Source organism: Emydura macquarii, unplaced genomic scaffold (assembly GCF_026122565.2).
Source record: "Emydura macquarii macquarii isolate MOO-44397 ecotype Brisbane River unplaced genomic scaffold, CSIRO-AGI_Emac_v2 contig_480, whole genome shotgun sequence".
NCBI classification, from domain to species: domain Eukaryota; kingdom Metazoa; phylum Chordata; order Testudines; family Chelidae; genus Emydura; species Emydura macquarii.
In genome coordinates this window covers 14086617-14100944 of record NW_027130617.1, presented here as the reverse complement: position 1 = coordinate 14100944, position 14328 = coordinate 14086617, and the positions used below count along the sequence as shown (strand labels likewise).

Here is a 14328-nt window from a genome sequence, read left to right as displayed (position 1 = left end):
ATTGGAAAAGGCCATCTGAAATGGAAATGCATAAGCAACCTTAACTATATCTGTCTCTATGTGCTTCAAATGAGATGTATGTTTAGAAATGTAGAATGACTCCATAGCTTTAATATACATGGACTTTGTTCTCCTTACTTCACAAAGGGAGAGAAAAAAAAATGTAATATATATTGTGGAGTTAATTTTTCGGTATGTTTTTTAGGTACGGTTCCCATCACATTTCAGTTCAGACCTGAAGGATCTACTAAGAAATTTACTCCAGGTAGACTTGACCAAACGATATGGAAATCTAAAGAATGGCGTAAATGATATAAAGAACCACAAGTGGTTTGCTACTACAGATTGGATTGCCATTTATCAGAGAAAGGTAAGGCTCTTTCTTGTCTAAATAATTAAAATTATGTGTATTTCTGATTTCATTAAGCAAAGTCAAACAGGTATTTTAAATCATGTTATGAATAGAAAGATTAGCAAATTTGACAGTTCGAATTCAGGTGTTCTGAGAAACGCATCTTAAAACTTTCGATCCTGAGGATTGCATTACATTACTAAGCTCAGGTATATTTATCCTGGACACCTCATGGGTCATGCTCTACTCTAGTCTTTTTCTTGTCCATCTTCAAAATGAGTTCTTTCTTGCCTCTCTAACCTTCTCTTAATCCTTATTATAGTGACGACTGAAATTGTTCCTCCCATTAAGAAATCTTTGTTCTTTTCCTACTTGTTCCCAGAAGCCAGCCTGTTTTTCAGCATGGAGATGCACTGGTCTTATTCCAGAGATTTGTTTCCAGTCCTTGCTATTACGCACCCAGCCTGTCATACACCTTTCCTCTGCTGTCTTTGTCTGAGTCAGAGAACAGGACTGAGCAGCAGAGAGAGGTGGATCTCATTAATCTTGTCTGCATGGAGGATTTTTTTTAATTCTCCTATTATTTGTCTACCACTAGTGCAGTTCTACTAGTGGTAGCAATGGTGGGAGCCCCTCTATTGGTTGTATGTCATCATTTTTACAACAGTGTTTTCTAAACTAGCAGTTTCTGAGCAGGTCAGAAAATGCTGACAGCCAACTTATGCTAAGGTTTCCACTATTGCTCCCACTGGTGGAGTTGTACCAGAATGAGCCCGTAAGAAAATTCTCATCATAGCTGCAGCTGCTAAGGAGGCAGGCTGAAAGGGATAATTCAGTTCCTGACAAAGTGAGTGGAGTAGGGTGAAACTTACTGCAGGCCCTGCCTTCCAGCAGCTCCCAAAGTCTACTCCCCTCCATGGCAGAGTGCCGCTTTTGTAGCATCACTAACCACCTTGAAATTAGCCAGTTCCCGGATGATACAAACATAGGAAATGAACAGTTTCATAGGTTAAACCAGTATCTTTCTGGGTTTTTTTTAAATAAGTAGTAGTAAAATTTTAAAACAATCTCATTGATTTTTGTTCTGAAAATTTCGAGAGTAGAAATATTTTTTTATTTTAATTGAGACATTCATACTAAATGAGTTTTTTCAGGCAAGTGACACACTTCAGAGAATATTGGTATCTTATTCAAATGCTAACAGAGGTGTAAATGTGCTGCTATAATAATTAATTTAAAAAAATCTGTTAAAGGCCGAACCTAAAAACTGACAATAGTTTATAAAAAGAAACTGGTTGTTTGGTTACACAACTTGACAAGAACAGTAGTTGTAATCACTAATGTATTAATTACTATAAGACAGGATACTATTAACACATCTTGCATTCTTTGCTTTTAAGTGGAGACCTTTTAAGAAACAATTTAACATTACAGAATTGCAATTATCTCTTCTGTGTTTTTAAAAGCCCATTTAGAACACAATTTGTATGCAGTGGGGTTTCCTCTGTGATGTGCCTCTATGAATTTTGTCCTATGATCATAAACAAAATATTTTAATATTTTGTCAGATATGCTTATCCTCACTAGGCTATTGCTATAGAAGACTTTTTTTTTTTTAGCAGAAGCAAGAAATATCTAAAAATGAATTAGTGGCATATCTTTTACTACTTATATTACCATTTGTAAAGGATTTGGAAAACTAATGAAGAATGGCTTTGAAAATATTAATTTATAAGAAATAGATACTGTTATTAGAAGGCTAAAACAATAATAGTATAATACAGGATTCATATTTCAGGGATTATTGAAATCTAGAGATAAACTATAATGTTTGATGCCATCTTTTCACAGTGACTGTTTTTACCAGTGTTTTCTTATAGTAAAGTCACTTGCCTAAACTGGATCTACTCTGCATAATGAAAAAACAGTTCCTTAACAACTAAAATGGCATGAATAATACTATTGTGTTACACTTTTGAGTAATACAGTTAGTTATTAATATTTCAGATAAGAGCAGATCCTCTTTTTCTTTTATGCATGCATAGGTGTTTATTAAAACAGTGCTTGGTAATATGGCTGTAATTAAGGCTAAGCAGTATTTCCATTGCATATCTTTGTTCTCTTGTGAGTTCTCTACAGAGATTTTTTTCCTCTGGTAGAAAGATGAGAAAAACATTGTGAAAAGCAACCCTGTCTTGCAAAAGCAAGTAAACACCTCTGGCTTTTCATTTGAGCTAGCTCTAAAATCCCTGTTCCAAATAAGCTAATTCAGTTTCTGAGTGAATAATCTTTTTTTGTTTGTTTTTTTGTTGGGAATAATTTGGGAAAAATTGAAGGAAGAAGGAGGGTAATGGCAATAGGAATATATGATTTCATTGGCTTGGTATGTACACAGACTGTTGTGCATTCACTTTTCCTTCTTGCCTTGCAGGCAGGGATGTTCTCCTACTGTATGTTTGTATAAAGCCAAGTGAACGGGGCCCTGTTCCGATTTGGGGTTTCTAGCTTCACAAATATTAGTGAGCAGTACTGTGGGCCAGACATGCATTTACCTACATCAAAGGAAGCAGGTTTCCCCCATCCCGACACAGGTATAGGTCAAGAAGTTGGAGCCTTGAGAATCATATGATGCACCGGGTATAAACCCAGAATGTTTCCTCCCTCCCCAGCGTAGCAGGGAGTCACTGTCTCCCTCCTAGGCTGTTCCGAGTCAGTGCAGTAAAATGCCATCCCTTGCACTATGCATATCATAATGTCATGATCTCTCACTAAATAATAATAGTTGATGTTTTCAGATGGCAAGCTCTTTAAATATTTGGCAATCTGTCAGATTCAGTTACATAAATCCCAGCAGACATACTGTGATCATCAGAGGTCCCTATGATTTTGGGTCTATAAATAAGATTGACCGTTGCAAGGTTTAAAAGCGACAAGAAAATGACAAAAACACTATTTACCCATTACTATGTACCACAGGCACATTCTATCTCTAAAAGATAAAATATTAGGATGAAACATCACCATACAAAATAATATAAAAGAGTATACAAATTTACAAAAATTTTACTGTTCTCCATAAACTATTAAGGAAAAAGGTGATACCAAAACTATATAAGTATCCTTTGGGTTGTTTGATTTCACAAACTACTTGCGCTTTACTTTCTTGGTGGTTGTGATATATCATAATCCCTTGATGTCAACAAAGAATTCACCATATTGGTCACCTATGCAGTATCCTCTTTGTATAAAGTTGTGTGATTTATTCTCATCCTTCGTACCTTTCCTCCACTCTGAAAGCTCTTACATTGCTATGACAGTCCTTTGGGCCAAAGAAGGTGGTTGCTACTCCCTTTGGAACTTGTCAACTTTGCTTCTAAAATGGCCCTAGGAGGATACCATATAGTATACAAGTGTGTTGCTCTTGCCACTCTACAAGGATCAAATATAGGCCTTGAAGTTTGGGACTGATTTAAATTTAAACGATTTCCCACATGGTAGCATGTGCTTTTGCCAGACCTCTGGGCTGCACTGTAATCATAGAAATGTCAGGCTTGAAGGGACCTCAAGAGAGCAGGTAGCATCCATTGTGAGGGAGAATTACTTATACCTAGACTATCTCGATAGCTGTTTGTCTAACGTGTTCTTAAAAACCTCCAATGATAGGGATCCACAGCCTCTCTAGGAAACTAATTCCAGTGCTTAACTATCCTTATAGTTAGAAATTTTTCCTAATACCTAATGTTAATAATCTCCCTTGTTGCAAATTAAACTGATTATTTTTTGTTGTATCCTCAATGGACTTGGAGAACAATTGATCATTGTCCTCTTTATAACAACCTTTATATATTTGAAGAATGTTATCATGCCTCTGCTCACTCTATTCCCTAGACTAAATATGCTCAGTTCTTTCAAACGTTCTTCATAAATTTTATTTTCTAAATCTCAAATATCTATCTTTCTGATATCCATCTTTAATGCTCTTTAATCACAAGAGAAAGTAATATGTCTTTTGAAATACCTGCGAAAAGGAGCTGATTATTTAATTTATTTAGGTGAGGTGAATCTGCTCATTCATTCCAGTTTTACTCTTAAAATTAATTGTAGGGGAAATTATAGTGGAGTCTCTGAGCTCATTACTATTGAATAGTATGAATAACATCTTTGGAAGGGATAGAAACACTCGTGGTTTTTTATCAGTGTAACCTGACCTATCTAACCTTCTGAATGCAACCAATTACTTCTTCTAATCACAGGAGTCAGCCTTTTGAAACATGCTAATAATCAACTGCTGTGGGTGTGTCATGGAGATGGCATCATTGTTCTTCTCATAGAAATAACTACAGGGAAGGATTTCCCTGACCTTTCAGTAGCCCTTCATATCATTGATCATATCCCAATTTTTAGGCCTGGTTGGATGGGCTCTCATTTCTCATTTAAACAGACATTTTTCATTTTGGGAAGATATCTGAGTAACATGGATAAGTTATATTGTTACTGATAAGTTATATTTGAGCAACATATATGTGAAGCTGCTGGGGAAAATAGTGAAAAGATTTGGATTGTGACCCAGTGTATGTGCTTATGATTCACAACACCCCCTTCCATTATACTCAGATAGTACCGTTTCTCTTCTTTCCTAATGCCTGGCTAAGATAAGGGCAAGAATGAGAGCAAACTAGTTGATGTTCAATGCAAGCAAAGTCCTGATCAGTAAGAAAAGTGTCCAGGAGGTTAAACTGAGGTGATGTCTGCCCGTTACTGGGTATTGCCCAGTCCTTAGGAAGGAATTTTTTAATCTGGGAGGTTAGGAAAATTGCCCCAGGATTGCTCAAATTGCCCCAGGATTCCTAAATAGTGCTGATAGCCAGGAGTTCATTTTTCCATCTCTTTAACTATTGTGATGGTTTCTTTTGCATTCAAACCTTGCCGCATTATCTCTACCTTTGTGATCTCCAGGGAGCAGGATATTCTCAACAGGGAATTCACTTCCCCTGTTGTTTGTTGGAATCTGAGTTTTTTGACCTTCCAAGCATGGCACAAGACTCAGCTGTGTTTACTCAGGCTTTTGTCTAAGATGGTGATTAGGAGAAAGGTGCTAACCTTCTTCTGGACGGAAGTCATTTTTGTTTGACATTTGTCAATAAATTATATGATTGTTTTTAAATTTCTATGCATACTTCTAGACACTTCTTGATATGTTCATTTTACAAGGCCCAAAATAAGGTGGTGATGGATGAAATTGGGTAGTTATTCTCGTTAAGCTTTCTCTCTTGCCAGTGATAAAGAAGTGCTGGTGAAGGATAGTGGGTTGTTTATGCTTGTTACCATATCAGTAAATCTGAAAGGTAGATTTTCACTTGTCTGCTCTTTTAAACTGACATCTAACCTGATTTTTGTCTCAAACATAGGTAGAAGCTCCATTTATACCAAAGTGCAGAGGCCCTGGAGATACCAGCAACTTTGATGACTATGAAGAAGAAGATATTCGTGTGTCTCTAACAGAGAAATGTGCAAAAGAATTTGCTGATTTTTAGTATGTGTAAGAGGACAAGATGATATCAGGACTTACATTGGGATCTTTGCACTCTGTTAACTGATGAGGTGAAGCTGAGACAGTCATGTCAAAACAGTTACCTAGTTACTTCATTCCACAAAGCTGACTGAGGTCTTTATTGCCATCTTCCATGTGTGCAGTTTGCACCAACCCTTATAACTAGGCACAATTAAGCAAGCACTGTTTTGCTGTATCACAGAATACTAGACCACTTTCCTACTTATCTTTGGTTTCTGTCATTTCATTTGTTTCTGTGTAATGTTCATTTCCCCCTTTTAAAATGAAGTAGTTTTTTACCCAAGAATGCTCCATTTTATTTTGAATAATGTATTTGTGCGAGTGAAATGGAAGGTGTTGCGGCTACTGTGATTTAGACTGAAGTGAAAGAAAGTGTTGCTTCTAGTCTGTGCCAGCCAATACTTCTTTGTCTGTCTTGTGTCTGAGACTACAGTTGATAATATATATATATATTTTTGGTAGCTCAGACTAAATCTAGCCAACATTTTTAGCATTTTTGAAGGTAGTATTTATCGCCCCACAAGTCTATGCTAAATTAACTTTAAAACATTACTTCCTGGCGCCTGACCAAAATTCGCAGCAATTGGACAGTTTAAGTAGGGGACAGTAGCTAGACCCTGTGCCTTGGTTTTCTACATACCTGCAGTTCTCTTCACTGCCTCCTTCCTTTGTATTCCTCACCTGGGCAGTAGGTAAATATGCCATAACCAGACTGTGCCATGGGAAGCACGCAGTCTCATTGAGCAGGAACAGTTCCACCTGGTCTGGACTTTGGACCATATTTAACCAAATAAATTACCAGCATTTCAGTCGGTAGGTATTAAATGGGTTTTTAACACCATAAACCCTAAACTTTTAAAAGATGTTTTGGTCAGTATTGTAACAGAATATGACTAACTAAAAAAAAGTCAATGTTGAGTCTCCAGAAGTATTCCTTATTTAGTACCTTTTTTTAATTTAAAAAAAAAAAAAAGGCTTTGGTTTAAAAAACAAAATCAAAAAGTGCTCTGCCATTAGCTCTGAGGAAAGAAGTGGGTTTAGCAAATGCAAAGTAATATTATGGATGCATTGCTAGATGAACGTGGTTATTTTTTTATTTTTATTTTTTTTTTTTTGTTAGCTGTTAAAAATAAAAGGTTATTGCCAAGTTTTTATTCTGGTATACTATATTAGTAAAGTGAGGATGGAGTACTGCTATGATCATTTGATTTTTAATTACAGTGCTTCATTCATGTGTAAAAGAGACATAGTTAAAACGGCCACAGTTGTTTTTTAGTTATGTTGTGTCTTTATTTCTAACCTACTTCCTTTCAATGAAACAGAATGTATGATCACACAGATGTAAGAATTTGGGCTTAGTTATGTTTTGTATACTCTCACCAACTGACTTAAGATACTGCTGCCATGTACTAGCTTTTGGCACTTTTACACATTTATTTCAGTGTTTGTTAATCAGTGGCTCAGCACACAATTTTTTGCTTTTAAACTTATCCATACTAGTTTTATTTGTACACTTGATTCTGGATATCTCAGTGAACTGTCCTTAAAACAGCACATCTAAACAGTTTAAAATAAACTAGGCTCATATTTTATGATCAATTTACATGCATACAAGGATGACTCGTTTTTATTAAAACTGATCTATATTGATACATAGCTATTGTATTTGTTTAAATGTCAGTCCAGATGAACCATTGACATTACATCCTTTTAATCTGTATGACACTCCTTTAAGAAAAGCCTTTGTAGACATTTTACAAGCCAGTATGAGATCTACCATCCAACATTCTGTATGTCTTTAGGTTGTCAAGCATTTTTGCACGTCATTAGGAGGCTGACACTGATTGCAGTCTTTGTCCACGCATATTTACATATGTACAAGAAAAGTATAAGATACTTTGCTGTAGCAAATTTTATGTAATAAAAATATATCACATTAATAAATTAAAGAAAAACTCTTTGTATAAAAAATGTTAAAATCTTTTGTATTTCATTTAGACTGAGGACATGCTGTTGTATGCTAGCTGTATGCGATAAATTCTACAGTAACTTTGTTGTCGTTTATGAACTTTAAAAGATTTTAATAAATGCTGGAGATCACAATTTGATTGTTTATGATTTTAATTTTCTGTCATTATTATTTATTATCTAATGTGGTTCAGAGATTTTCTATTCTGTAAAATACTGTGATCATTCACCCTGGGTGTACGGTAAAACAGAAGCGTCTAAGACATTGATTCTAACATGTCTATTTGATACCCAGATTAAATTATAGGTCGGCATAAATTGATCGGGCCTCTTAATAATTCCATGATATTATGTTATTTTTTAATTTTATCAACAAGCAGTAAACTAGGGAAAGTAAAATAAATTTCCAGTGTGACATTATATACTTCGTTAAGGAAGTGAGATTTTATTTTGAGGGTGGGGGAGTGGGAGGAGGAGGATAGTTTCCATGGTATTAGTGAGTACATTTGACAATGTGAATATTATTCAACCCTCTAAACACGGTCATAAAAATATATCCCGAAGACTATCATGATACTTGTGTTCAATTTCAAAAATCCTTTTCACTTTATGAAAAATTGTATATCTGACTGTAGAGGCATGTTAATTTTACACAATTGAAGAATTAAGTGTTGAACTATATGGTATATTTTAACTGTACTCTAGTTACATGTAATTTCATTTCCAACATAAAGGATTGTATCTCATTAAGTAAATTGCTTTTTTATTCTCTTGTCAGTGGCATTAAAACCCTTATTTTTAAATCCTTAAAGTTGAAAATATTTTACTAATTTTTTGCAAATAATTAGATGTTTTAAGTGCTGCAATAGTGTGCAATATAGTAAAAATTTATATACAAAAGTTCAAATTAAATTATCTATAGCTGCATGAAATATTGTGCTGTTTCTTTTTAAACCAGAATGTCGTGTGTTAATTGTACCACACCACACACATAGCAAATTCAATTTTAAGAAACCAGTAGCAGGGAAAGGCTCTGGCTAATGTACTGAACATACTAGGTTGGGCCAATTAAATCCCACGCTAAATTTGGGTGTTTTGAAGAGGATGGTACTGGTTGAAGGCACTACCAAAAGGCAATGAAAGTTGGATTTTTTAAAACAAGAAAGAGCAAAATGGTCTCTAAATGCAAATAATTTTCCATATTTATTTTCTCACATTTATGTCTTTTCTTTTTATTAAAAATAATTCTCTTATGAAATAATCTCTGTGGATTCTTGTTGTACAAATTGTGTGTACTTTGCCTTACAAGCCTTGAAACTATTGATAGAAGTAAAAACTGTTAGAGCTCGGTATCATTTATCCTCGGGGCATTCTGCAACTGATGTTTTAAAAGGCACTGCTGTCTGTCTGTACCTCGACTCCTCTTTTCACTGTGTTGTGGTCACAGAATTTGGACCACTTATTTTATGCTGCTATGGGCCTACTGACTGTGGTTTTGTTTGTTAGTTTCCTAGTATAAACATTATATTACAGTTTAAAGATTTTTGTGTGTGCTTTTTTTTAGACAAATTTCCTGCAGTCTTCTAGATCACGTCTTCTACAATTGTTGAATGAACACAGCCTGTCAAGCAGCAGATTAGAAGGTGTCATCCTAATCTGGAAATGACTCCTATAATTTTCCACCATTTAGGGAGGGACTGTTTGCCATCCAGATCAAAACTGGGACAATTGCTTTGTAATTCTGAGTTCCTAAAATTATAGAATGAGGCTACGCTTTTCAGTACCCAACCTGAATTCTCCTTTCTCATCCCTTGTTAAGGGAAACCACCTTCCATAAGAAACTGCTAAGGGATAAAGCCCATTCCCTTTTGCAGATGAGATCTAGAGATCTGGTCAGGATCACTTTAGTGGCAAAGGGTTTACTGATATTGTCTAATACCAAAGAAAAAGCAGAGGAGGGTGGCTTGTATGCCATTCTAAATTTATGAAAGTTGAAGAAACACTTCAGGAAGCAACTCAAGGTTGGTTGGAGGCCTGCAACCTTAGGGATGATCACTTTTCAATAAGGAAAAAAGCACAGGAAGTGTCTCATGATGTGATCAATAGCAGTGACCACTGCCTGTCCAAGGGTTAACAGTTCCAACAGATTTCACCAAGCTAGTAGAATTCCCTTTAAAACTTGGTGACTTACCATCTGGTCATGGTCCTATGATCTCCTGAGGAGGTCAAGACATCACTCCTGAGGTGGACCAGTACAAAACCCTTTCTTTTTGGATTATAGGGATAATGTCTTTGGTGCTCATCTGAGTCAGTTTGTAACCCATAGAACGTATAAACAGAAAGAGACTCAGTCAATTCAAAACACATATACCCACCCCCTACCTGTTAGAGATTTTGGTTATAAGATATGTCCTACAAGCTTTCCTCTTTGTTGTCAAAGGCAAAATGGTGCAGATTTTCACAGACAACATAGGAGCAATTTACTATCTGATTTGCCAAGTATGGCCTCTATCTCCCCTGTTGTATCAAGAAATATCTATCTGAGAATGGTGCATCCAGAACAGTGGCCCCTTTGGCTTTGCGCATGACAGAAGTAAAGAACACTTGGCCCAAAAGTACAAGGTGAGTAAGTGCAAACCAACAAGAATGGTTTCTCAAGAGCAGTGATATCTTCAATTTTTGTCAAATGGAAACATCCAGCTGTTGTTCTGTTTGCAAGACGTCTGAACCCACAAAGCCTGAGGTCCATTCCAGAATACACAGGTGTCCAAACTCAGTCACAGATGCTTTTCTTCTTCACAGGGAGATAAATGTTATAGTTATTCCTCTTCCATTTCCTTTGCTTCCAAGGTCCTGTAAAATATTTGACAAGGCACATCTTGAGAGAGATTGGGTGACCAAAGGGTGCCCGAACACTTGATTCAGTAGCGTTTGTGTGTTCAACGCAATAACTTTTGAAGACCACATCTGATAAATTCTGAAATTTCAGGGAACATTTTAGGCATGACTGGAAAGAACCCTGATGATTTTGGTGGTGATCAGAACACCAGAAAATTCCTATTGCCACACTGTGCCCATTTGATGCTGCAGGCAGAAGAACATTGTTGAGAAAGGAGGTCTACTGGGAAGAGATGGGGTCCAGCTGACCAAGAAGAGGGAGAGCATCTTTGTGTACAAACTCAACAACCTAGTGAGGAAGACTTTAAACTATGTTCAAAAAAGACGTCTGACAAAAGCCCACAAGTAGGTATAAAAAAATGTGACCTTAACAGAGGGTTAGATGTTTGGAGGAGGGGGGCATTGAAAATTACAATAGGATCGTAACAGTAACAAGAGGGAAATCAGTGGAGCAATCTGCTCAGCATCTTAGATGTCTATATGCAAATGGAACAAGTATGGGGAATAAACAGGAAGAACTGAAAGTATTAGTACAAAAACTAAATTATTACTTAATTGGCATCCCGGAGATTTGGTGGGACAAATATTGTTACTGAAATATTGGCATAATCAGGTATAATTTTTTCAGGGAAGGACAGGAAAGGAAAAAAGGAGGAAGGTGTTGCATTATACATCAAGAATATATGCACTTGTTCTGAGGTCCAGAAGGACAGGCAGACAAGTTGAAAGTCTCTAAGTAAGGATGAAAGATGGGGGAAACAGGGATAACATCATCGTAGGGGTCTACTATAGACAACCCACTCAGAAAGAGAAGGTGGACCATGCATTTCTAGAGCAATAACAGAAATATTCAAATCTCAAGACCTGGTAGTAATAGGGGAGTTTAGCTACTCAGATATTGGTTGGAAAAGTAATACAGCAAAACACAAAATTTCCAATAAGTTCTTGGGATGCATTGGGGACAATTTTTTGTTTCAGAAAATGGAAGGCTAACTGGGGGAAAGTCACTTTTGATTTGATTCTGACCAGCAGGGAGGAATTGGTTGTGAATCTAAAGCTGGAAGGTAATTTCAGTGAAAGTGATCATGAAATAATAGATTTCACAAATCTAAGGAAAGGTAGGAGTGAGAGCAGCAGAATAAGGACAGTGGACTACAAAAAGGAAGACTTTAACAAACTCAGAAAACTGTTAGATAAGGTCCCATGGGAAGAAAATCTAAGGCATTAAAGAGTTCTGGAGAGCTAGCAGTTTTTCAGGGAGACAAAATTTAAAGGCACAACTGCAAACTATCCTAATATGAAAGAAAGACAGGAAGAATACAAGCTAATATGGCTCTATAACGAGCTCCTTAATGACTTTAAATTAAAAAAGGAATCCTACAAAAAGTGGAAACAGGACAAATTGCTGAGCAGCAGTACAAAAGAATAGCACAAATATATAGGGACAAAATCAGAAAGGATAAGGAACATAATGAGTTAGGCCTTGCAAGAGACATAAAAGGCAATAAGAAGAGGTTCTTTAAATACATTAGGAGCAAGAGAAAGACAAAATTGTTGTTAGTGGGGATGGAGAGCTAATAACTGATATCAAGACGACTGAGGTGTTTAATGCCTATTTTGCTTCAGTCTTCACTAAAAAAGATAAAATGTGACCAAGTGGGGTGGTTTTCTTAATGTTTTGCATGAATACTCTGTGTGCGCCTCAGTTTCCCCTGTGTATTACACAAATATCTAGGTTGCAGATGTGTCTGCCTCTAGCTGCTTGTGCACCAATAATGACCGGACAATCTGTAACCTGGCAACTGATGGCAGAGCCTCTCTACTGGGAGCCAGCCGGCTGTGACAAGTTGGAACTGAGAGAGAGGTAGAGGCCAAGTGACCTGTTTGTCTGGGAAAGAGACAAAGGATGGAGGAGGGGCAATGGGGCATGACTGAGGCTAGACTGCTGGAAACTGGTCAATCTCCTGGTTTGGGACTCGGGGAGAGCGCAGGGCTCTGGACTCTGGATCCCCCCAAGATGGACTTTGCTAAATGTTCCTGCTTTCTGTGCCAACAAGATCTGTTCTATGCTGTATTCCTGATGACCAATAAATCCTTCTGTTTTACCTCACTGACAGAGTCGTGGCTGACTGTGGAGTTGAGGTGCATGGTCCTCTGGGAGGGAGGGATAGAAGGCTTCCCCAGGTGTTCTATCCAGGTGGACTCACTGCGCAGAGCTCACAGTGTGAACAGGTGCTGAATGCTCCGAGGTCAGACCCCAGGAAGATCTGAAGCCAAGGAGGCTTGCCCTAGTGAGTGTGTGCCCTGAAGGGTTGTCACACTGCAAGAGGATCCTGTCTGAACTTCATTCAGAGCTGTTCCAGAGCACTGAGCCTGGGCTCCTGTGCCAGGAATAAGATAAAATAGAGAAAGATCAGGTTAAAGAATATTTAGGTAAGTTAAATGTATTCCAATCAGAAAGGGCCTGATGAAATTCACCCTAGAATACTTGTGCAACTAGCTGAAGCAATCACGGAACCATTAGCAATTATCTTTGAGAACTCATGGAGAATGGACCATCCAGAGCATTGGTAAAGTGAAAACATATACCTGTCTTTTTAAAAAGAGGAACAAAGAGGACATGGGGAATTGCAGATAAGTCCGTCTAACTTTGACACCTGAAAAAAATATTGGAACAAATAATTAAACAATTAATTTGTAAGCACCTAGAGGATTAATAGGATAATAAGGAATAGCCTGCATGAATTTGTCAAGAATAAATTATGCCAAACCAACCTAATTTCCTTCTCTGACTGGGTTACTGCCCAATGGATAGGAGGGAAGCAGTAAACATGATATATCTCAATTTTTATTGAGGTTTTTTTCAGTTCTACATGACATTCTTATAAGAATACTAAGGAAATGCAGTCTAGATGAAATTACTATAAGGTGGGTGCATAACTATAGGTATTAATGGTTCATTGTCAAACTGGGAGGTCGTATCTAGTGAGATCTGATACGGAGTCCGTCCTGCGTCTGGTATGGTTCAATGTTTTCATTAATGACTTGGATAATGGAGTGGAGATTTTGCTTTCAAAATTTGCAGATGACACCAAGATGAGAAGGGTTGCAAGCACTTTGGAGGACAGGATTAGATTTCAAAACAACCATGACAGATTAGAGAATTGGTCTGAAATCAACAAGATGAAATTCAATAAAGACAAGTGCAATATACGTCACTTAGGGACAAAAAATCAAACACAACTATGAAATGGGGCTAGGCAGTAGTACTGCTGAAAAGGAGATGGAGATTATAGTGGATTACCAGTTGAATATGATTCAACATTGTGATGCAGTTGCATAAAATGCTAATTCATTCTGGGATGCCTTAACAAGAGTCTTGCGTTGGGAACAAGGATTTGCATATTCACTGTCTGGTTATTTCTCAGGTGTAAGGTGATTATGCAAGTCCCTCTTTTCTGGCCACTCCTATAAAAACACAAATGTACGCGCCTCCGATAAACATGCGTGCCTCAACCTCCAGCCCCTTCCAAATTTG

General features: G+C 37.1%; 1 protein-coding gene across 5 annotated transcripts in view; it reads left to right on the top strand.

Annotated features, from left to right (window-relative positions):
• Positions 1–8027, top strand: part of PRKACB (protein kinase cAMP-activated catalytic subunit beta) — a 97965-nt gene extending 89938 nt beyond the window's left edge. For all 5 annotated transcript variants that reach the window (XM_067538581.1, XM_067538580.1, XM_067538583.1 and 2 more), the window contains exons 9-10: positions 206–370; positions 5761–8027. In XM_067538581.1, the coding sequence (XP_067394682.1) occupies positions 206–370; positions 5761–5886 (291 nt within the window). In that variant the 3' untranslated portion in view covers positions 5887–8027. The remainder of the gene's footprint in view (positions 1–205; positions 371–5760) is intronic.
• Positions 8028–14328: the final 6301 nt, after the last annotated feature.